The 8,728-nt window shown below is 43.5% G+C and overlaps 1 protein-coding gene across 2 annotated transcripts; it reads right to left on the bottom strand.

Moving 5' to 3' along the window:
* Window positions 1-416: 416 nt before the first annotated feature.
* LOC108034448 (phospholipid-transporting ATPase ABCA1) lies at window positions 417-6,537 on the bottom strand. Of its 2 annotated transcripts, XM_017109332.3 has the most exons (11): window positions 6,326-6,537; window positions 5,778-6,264; window positions 4,502-5,716; window positions 3,487-4,128; window positions 2,561-3,389; window positions 2,236-2,502; window positions 1,890-2,178; window positions 1,524-1,833; window positions 1,138-1,463; window positions 1,009-1,074; window positions 417-922 (listed from the first exon to the last, which is right to left on the bottom strand). In XM_017109332.3, the coding sequence occupies exons 1-11, from the start codon at window positions 6,535-6,537 to the stop codon at window positions 724-726; spliced, it is 4,842 nt and encodes a 1,613-aa protein (XP_016964821.1). In that variant the 3' UTR covers window positions 417-723. The 2 variants fall into 2 exon arrangements, with proteins under 2 accessions (XP_016964821.1, XP_043951172.1); XM_044095237.2 differs by lacking the exons at window positions 417-922; window positions 1,009-1,074; window positions 1,138-1,463; ... (1 more) ...; window positions 1,890-2,178; window positions 2,236-2,502 and having other exon boundaries at window positions 3,189-3,389; window positions 3,477-4,128.
* Between the last annotated feature and the right edge of the window lie 2,191 nt (window positions 6,538-8,728).

Here is an 8,728-nt window from a genome sequence, read left to right on the forward strand (position 1 = left end):
GGATATATTTACCCTGGCCACACTTCTTGGCCAAGTTTTTACAGCCTTCGCCATCTCATCAGCATAAAAGTTTTTAATGAGCCATTTTGTTACTGTTGACAACGTTCCTGCTGCCGCATTCCACTTGGATGTAGGGCTAAAGCGGGTCGTGGGGCGTAATTCAAATGTGAGGCGAATTTGTTGTGACACGCTCAGTTGACACATTTTAATTAAATTTAATTAATGCATTCAGCAGCATCCCGCACCCTCGGCGAAGGCCAAAACATAATGCCGCCACAAAGTGAATGAGCATGGAATCGGGAGCTTGGAATAGCAGAGTGAAAGTGCGGTGAATTCTGTTTTATGATGTGTTACATTTGTCGCCTCAAATGAGATAGGTAGTCTAATTGAAACATGTGTAGGGAAATCAAGATAAACAAAAATAAGAAAAGCCTGTTAATTAGGCATTTCGAATTTATTACAAATATTAAAATACAATAAATATTTAATATTAATTTTTAAAATTAAAATGCAATTTTGAAAATGGTTAGACGACCAAAAGTTTTTAACTAAATAGGTTATATACTATTAATGCTCAACTATTTTACTTTGAGCCAATTGAACTGGGTAATTGGAGCTTGGGTAGAATGATATCCACTTATCCAAATCAAATTGGTTTAAAGTAAGATGGTTTTCATAAAGGCTTCTCTGCCACATCAGGATACCTTTTCAGGCCCTTGGCACCTATCTAAAGCCTCTTCTCCTGTCTTTCCTCTCCTCGGCAATCTCCTCGAAGACATCCTCCAAAGATGGCTGCGTTATAGAGTAGTCTGCCAGCTGCCAGGCATTGCGATTGGCCTCGACAAAATTGAAAATCTGCGACCAGCTGCTGTCTTCTTCGGTGATTTGGAAGGTAAGCCTCCCACTAAACTCATACTTCTCCCTAGAAAGAAAATAAAAATAATTTAATTGGCTGCGTTCTTACAAATAAAGAGCTCCATGCTGATATTTAATGTATCTCAAACTTACTTAGTCCTTGTATTAGGATAGGCTTTCTTTATCTCAGTCTCAATCTTTGCCAGCGTTTGCCCCATTCTGAAAGAAAAGCTCACACAGGGCTAAGCATTTTTAAAACTATTTTGATCGATCTTAACTAACCCTTCTGTGTCTTCATTAACAATCAGCTTGAGCAACATTCCCTTGGCAATTTGGTTTTTTACGTGCTGGGTTGATCCCATGGCGTAGATGCTTCCATCCACCAGGATAACGCTCTTGGTGCAAAGGGCATTGATCTCGTCCATGTTGTGGGAGGTGAGCAGCACGGCCTTGCCCTTGTTGGCAATCTCGTTGATGATGGTCCAAACGTGACGTCTTGAGGCAGGATCCACCCCGGCACTGGGCTCGTCCAGGCAAATCATGGATTTTGCCCTACATGCAACAGCGGCATTTAGTTTCCGCTTAGTTCCTCCACTGTAGTACTTAATCTGCATAGGAACTTGAATATTTTAAAATCTATATATTTTTTTAAAGACCAGTATCTCCACCTTCTTATCCACGTGCTTGGCGAATCCGAACTGATGGGCCAGTTGGTCCGATCGTTCCTTTAACATTTTGATTTCAGTGCCTCGCAAGAGAAGGTAGAACTTCAGCAGCTGGCGACCAGTGAGGAATTCGAAGGACGAGTCAAACTGAGGACAGTAGCCGAGTTCCTTCATCGCCTTTTTGCGCTTCATTTTCATGCTGTAGCCCACGATGTATATATTGCCTCTGTCTATCGAGTGCTCGCCCACAATCATCTTGAAAGTGCTAGTCTTTCCGGCTCCATTGGGTCCTAGTAAGCCCACACAATAGCTCCTACAAGTTGAAGAAAATATGTCAGGAAATCCCCATTAAGGTATAACATTACTTACGGTTTGACAGCGAAGGAAATATTGTTGACTGCCAGAGGACCACAACAGTATTTTTTGGATACCTCCCTGACGACCAGAGCCCGACTTTCTATCTGCTCAGCATCCATACTCTTTATTTTCTCCGCCTCCCTGGCAACTTTGGCATTCTCAATGGGCCTATTCGACCTGTACATACAACAGCCTTTGCATCTGTACCACAAACAGCTGCCGTACTCAAGGAACATTATTAAAATAAAATAAACAATGGCCCCAACTAGCATGACAATCATCTCAGGCCACATTATAGGATCTGTGAGTGGGTTATTCTACTATGTGACTCTTGGCTCTAACCATTTCTCATACTCACGTTTGCACACACATCGCGGTAGAGTAAGACTAAAGGGGTTAATACAATCCATGTTATACCTGGCTGCCAGATTTGGATCATTAGGCTCTGGCATTGCAGATGCCTCGTTGTAGGACTCGCATATGTGCTTACACTGAAAGCATTTGCTCAGGCAGGAATACCCACCTATCATGGGATGCAGGTTGGCAATGTAAATTATTCCATATAAGAATTTATAATTAAAAGCCAGGGCTCCAACTATAATCAAAGCGAATAATGCCACGTAAGCTGAAAAGAGAAAGTTAGGGCTTAGAATATTGGCGAATATCTATATGTGGATCCTTACCGAACAGAAGGGTCAAAGATACTGCTAGAAAAGTGGCCGATATTGCTAGTATCAAGAGGTATGTGAACACCAGGCCCGCCAGTCCAGTGAAGAACAGCACTAGCAGCAGCTTATCCCAGGGAGCATACTTATAGAGTGGCAGCAACAGGACCAGGACCAAGACCAGAAAGACCACCATGTCGAAGAGCAGGTGACTCAGCCAGTAGGTGATCATGCCCAGGCCGGAGACCTCCTGCTGCATCTTCATGTGCGACACTCTCTCCTGGATAATCGCATTCGCGAACAGGATCATGGCAATGATCACATAGCATAAGACGTATACGGGTATTCCTGAGGTATCGGTGGACATCATTTCCTTTTTGAGTCGTTTCCTAAAAGGCACGCTGGTTACTTCTATGGTGATTTTTGGTCCCAGGAGCTCACTGGCCATGACATTGTAGACCAGATTAACGGTCATGGGCGCCGCATGGATATAATGCCTGGGACCCACCCATCCGATTGTTTTGGTGCCAAAGTCGACTGCCATCGGCATGAAGGTAATCTCTCTCAATCCCTCCCTCGTCTTCGAGGCCCTGTCCGTGTAGTCCTCCACGGGTTCCGATATCACGTTTAATTTGATGTCACTGCCGATAAAACCCGCCACATAATGCGATGGTCGTATTCCCACATATGATTTGTTTATCTGTTCCGACACCAAAATGGTAGCCTCAACGCCACCATAATCCGCCACATTCACCTCCAGTCTGCCCAAATCTTCCGGATTTTTATCCTTCAAAAGCGTCGACAAGTAGTAAATAATGGGAAGCGACAAAAGCAGCAGGAAGTAAATCTGGTTACGGCATCGAGGAAAGAATATATATCAATTTTGTAATCAAATTAAATACTTCCTAAGTTTGTTACTAAAAAATAATCTTACCCCTCATTACCTTATTGTCGTAGAGAGACAGAGTCTTCTTGATCATCATCGCCAACCAGTGCTTGCCACAGTTGCGTTCATTTTCCTCCTGATCCTCGTCCTCGTCCTCATTATCGATATCATCGTCATCCTCATCATCTTTTTTCTCAGCACCTCCAGCTTTTCGAGCATCGAAGTCCTCCGCCCCGAAACTCATGAAAATCTCGTCCAGACTTACGGAGCTCATGCCGAATCCCCGAACGCCCAGCTCCTTCATCTGGTGCTCCAGGTCCTTGAACAACGCGGAAAAGGTCTTCGACTTGCTGAGCGGCAGCTTGTAGCAAACATCCCGACCCTTGATGCTAAACGGTCTGATTTCACCCACATGACGGGCTATCAAAGCACTCAGCTTGTCCACGTCGCATCGCTTTCTGGTCTCACAGGTGAGGAGGCAGGCGGCGTCCACCTGTTTCTTGAGGAACTGCAGCGATCCGATGCAACGAAGACGACCGTCGCTAATAATCACAATGCGATCGCCCAGGACCTCTCCTTCGTCCAAATGGTGGGTGGTCAGCAGGATGGTGCAGCCCTCCTTGGCCTCCAGGATGAGTTTCCACAGCTCCCGCCGGGCGCCGGGATCCAATCCTGTACTGGGTTCGTCGCAGATGAGCACCTGAAGGAGTACAAAAAAAAATGGCGAATCATAAATTTATAATTATAAAGGTGGCTTATATACTCTTCCTCAAAAAGTATTTGTTAAATCTAAAAAAATATCTGTTTTAATTCTATATTATATATTATATATATATAACATATTCTATCTTTTGTGGGATATAGTTGGATAGACGATATTTATATTTTACAACATAGTATGTAAATGAAATCTTTTAAATGTCATACGAATTAATTAAAAGTCAGTGCTCAAGCTATTTAAGTTCAATTAAACTTAACTGCTATGTGAAGCTAAATTTTTCTAAATTAATTAGTAGAATTTGTGAGTTATTATGGAGGTTATGTGCCCATTCTTATCGTAACGTTTACAATACCTTAACTCCTCCGCAGAGCGAACAGGCGACGCTCAGCCGGCGCTGGGTTCCGCCGGAGAGATTCCGGGCTGCCGTCTTCCTCCTGTGCTGCAGGTTGAGCTTCTCCAGATACTTCTCCACCTCCGCCTTGACATCAGCACCTTTTACTCCCCGCAGCCGGCTGAAGAACCAGATGTGGTTGGTCGGGCTCAAGTGCTTGAAGAGGGAATTGTGCTGCGGGCACAGGCCAATGCAGCTGCGGGCCTTGTTCCGCTCCCTTCGGATGTCATAGCCATTTATCAGAGCCGTCCCAGAAGTGGGCGAAATAAATCCGGCCAGCATGCTGATCAGCGTGGTCTTGCCCGCTCCATTGTGACCCATTAGTACTGTGATCTGGTCCTCGAAAATGTCGAAACTCAGTGGCTTCACTGCCTCCCTCTTGCCAAAGACCTTGCTGAGGCCTCTGATCTGAACGCCAGCCTTCTTGCCCTCCGGATCTGCCTCCAGTAGCTGATGATCTGGACGTTCCACATCAGGGGCCGTGGCATGCAGGCCGAAAATCCTGTAGAAGAACCGCTTATAGGGCACGAGATTTTCGGTGGGGCAGCAGCAAGTGCAGAGGAAGTGCCAGGGACGAGATACCCCATAAGGACCTGGCCGGATCCTCTCCACATACAGGCAGATGAGGACGCTCAGCAGACTGGCCAGCAGCATAAGCAGCAGGATATATCCCACGCAGATCGTGTCCCCCGGCCAAGAGTGCTTGAAGAGATTATGCCACTGCAGACCCACGCCATAGGCCTCCCAGGAACTCAAGGATATTTGCAACAAGCCCAAACCGGACAGAATGAAAAGGGCACAGAAGGCGCTCACTCCCTCCGCACAGTTATTGGAATACAAGACCCATATGGGAATATTGGTGGCGAACAAGGCTAGGATGGTGATCAGGGAGATGTGACGGGTCGAGGACTTAAGACTGCTCATCAGGAAGCTGAAGCAGATCATGCAGTGGCTGAGGATGAGCAGTATGAACAGGACTATCGACCAGTGGGTGAACGGCAGAAAGGATGTTTCCGCCTTTGGTAGGACGACTTTCCAGCACAACGTTATCATGGCCGATCCAAACAGGAGCACTATGAAGTTCTGGGTATACCAAGCCAGCCACTGCAAGCCGGAACCAACGCCCAAAAGGTTCAGTGTCTCCTTGAGCTGCAGCTCCTTTTCTTCGACTATGGACTGTAAGGAAGAGTATGAGAAAGTCAGGAGGATATGGCTTACACAGCTTCGATCTCGATACCTTTGTCAGACTTATGACCACAAAAAAGATTATGACTTGAATCAGCAGTTTGGCCACACCCTGCAAGGCAAATGTGTAGTCTGATCCATAGATGGGTGGCGTGGGAAGGTCCTTGAACTCGGGAAACGTCATATTCCTTTGACATTTCTTCATTTGCTTGCACTTGTACATTATGTGCATCTGGCTCAATGCCTGCTGAATGCTTAGAAAGCCGGATATATACAACGGATTTCCCTCCATCGAGAACATATCATTTACATCCAACGCAGATCGTATGGGGGCACGGATGGCCACGGATAACTTGTCTGGCCACTCGGTCCAGCTGCCGTAAAACTGAATTCCAATCACACTACTGTTGTCAAGGGGAAAGCCGACCAAGGCTTCATGGAGTTTTTCCGGAGTTTTGAAGCCTGTGGTTTTATTTATTTTTAATTCGTTAACCAACTTGCTGACTATTTCTGTTTTAGGTGAGTAAAAAATGTTCTCCCTTTGAAGATTAAAAAAATTACATTTTATATTCAATAAAAGGGAACTTTAAAGAGACTTACGGGAAATGGTAGAGAAGCGCAGCTGTGGCAGTTGGTCCGGGTATGGCTGATTGCTTCCTTAAGTCCGGTACAAGCCTAAGGCACATACAAAATATGGGCAGGAGGACGAAGAAAATGAAAAGGCTGATCATGTAGCATTTTCGGCCGGGTAGCATTGAAAAGTTTTTCCACACCAGCAGCAAAAATTTTACAAAACAGTTGGGTGCAGCCATACTAATTTCGTTTTTTGGGGCCAAGGCATAGGCGATTTTATCGATTTTAAAAACGGTGTATATGTGTATAAATCACTAAACTCTAAGCCACTTTGTTTTGTTTTATGGTTTTAGCTTTTTAGCTTTTATAATATACATATTTATATTGTGGTAGTTTGACCTTATTTGCTTTTAATTTGTATAGTGTGCCCGACCCCGTTTATCATATAACTAAGATTAATCTCTTTTCAAGACCTAAGGTCTGGTCCGCCTTTTTTTTTTGGTATTTTTCTACCTTTTAGAGGTCCTTTTTTAGTATTTTTAATCTATATACGTCTCAAAAATTTAATCATCTGACCATGATTTAAGAATTTAGAGGGTATCTGGAGCTTCTAATAGTTCCTCTTAATTCAAAAATCATCCTTTGTTTTTGTCCATCTTGTTACCTTTAGCAAATAGGATTACTCCGTCACTTCGAAGACAACCTTACTCGATGGCAGCCTGTCCTGTCATCATCACAGGGTTATCCATTTAGTGCAAACAGCAGCGGAGGCGAAACCCCAAAAGTCAATCAGTCTGAAAATTATAAATGCAAATTGATGAGGCTGGGAAGGCTGGCAGCTCATTGATTACTGGGTTTCCGAGGAGCATAAACAAAGGCCCACCTCACGGCACACACGCACATATCGAGGCAATCGACGTGGCCAAGACGGATGGACAGTATATAACAATTAGAAGTTTCCTGCTCATCCAAGTAATCGGGGGGTCTTCGGAGGTACCTGGTAATCTGAGGCCATGTGGACAAACGACAGTGGCAAAGGCAACTTGTCAGCTCGAATGACGTTTTAATAAGTCACATAATTCATGGGTCGAGAATGGAATGGGTGGAGGTTCGGTTCTGCATAGCGACATTGGGACTGGCGGGCATGTTCCCCGAAACCCCGGACATCTCGTTTAGCATGGAGTTGGAGTGTGCACCGCCACTGTAATACAGTGGGTCCCATAGGACTCAAACTTGCTGGCGCAAGAATCTCCACAAGCGTGGGGTTTTAATTATTAATATTAATAGTATTTGTCGTGGCGCTACAATGTTGACGTGACGATACAATGTTGTGATCACCCCAAGCTAGTTTATTTTTTTTTAATTTATTGGTGAGTGATGAAATGAATATTCATTTTGTATAATTATTTGGTTCGTGATACAATGTATATAATAATTTCTTTTCATAAAATAATTGTGATACACTTAAGTGCTTAAAAAATAATGTTTATATACCATTAAAATATGAGGTTCATAGAAATATTTCTTACCTAACTAATTAAATCATTTTCTTGGACTTAAAACTAGGTGTCAAAAATCTTGAAAATTGAAAATCTGAAAATTGCATTTATAAGTATGCTACGTAGTATTTCATATGCATTTTGAATACTTTTTAAACCTATGCGGACTTTTGCTAGGTTTTTATTATTAAGTAAAAAATATATGTCCCTTTAAAAAAAAATGTTGAGTTTGAGAGTTTATGTGTACCTGACACACTGTGCACGCTCACCTGGTTAGACCGCGTAGCATCCATTGGCCTCGGGGCAAACGGCGCTTTTGGGACGCTTTGACACATGCTCCCTCCGCAGGCTCCACCACCCCGTGCCCCATCACCCATCCCCCGACTTGTCAGCTGCTCATTTGTCAATGTAATTGATTTTATGCCTGAGCTTTTGACTAAGGTTGTCGTGCCGGTAAGTTTGCCCGTGTGGGGACTTAGTGCAGGAGATAGCTTGGCCTAGAGCAGGCGCTCAAATCGGAACACTGGTAAAATCCTAGAGTATTTTTAACAAAATAACAATAAAACATTTTAACTAAGTTGATACAATCCGTTGCCCTTTATATTTTATAAGACAAGAGATGATTTTGACATTTAAAAGTACAATTTATAGCTTAAAAATTATAATAAGTCCAAGCATAACCAACTCTTTTAAATCAACACTTTTTAATCTTATTTAATTATTATTTAATTTTATTATATAATATTAAGTATATTCAAGATTTCTCACAAACATATAGAGTGATATTATTTTGAGTGCACTCTGATGAAAGGGACGAATGAAGGGGCCCCAGCAGACTGGATTGGCTTTTGTGGCTAAGATAGTTGGGGGCTACCTGGCAACTTGGGCACTAGCCTTTTGCCTGATATATTATTCGATTACAGTTAGACGT

This window comes from Drosophila biarmipes, chromosome 3L (genome assembly GCF_025231255.1).
Source record: "Drosophila biarmipes strain raj3 chromosome 3L, RU_DBia_V1.1, whole genome shotgun sequence".
NCBI lineage: Eukaryota > Metazoa > Arthropoda > Insecta > Diptera > Drosophilidae > Drosophila > Drosophila biarmipes.

Coding starts and splice junctions, on each gene's coding strand:
- LOC108034448 (XM_017109332.3), bottom strand. CDS start 6,537: ATGGCTGCACCCAACTGTTTTGTAAAATTTTTGCTGCTGGTGTGGAAA. Junction 5,717..5,777: donor TGGTCATAAGTCTGACAAAG/GTATCGAGATCG, acceptor TCTTCCTTACAG/TCCATAGTCGAAGAAAAGGA. Junction 3,390..3,486: donor TGTCTCTCTACGACAATAAG/GTAATGAGGGGT, acceptor TGCCGTAACCAG/ATTTACTTCCTGCTGCTTTT.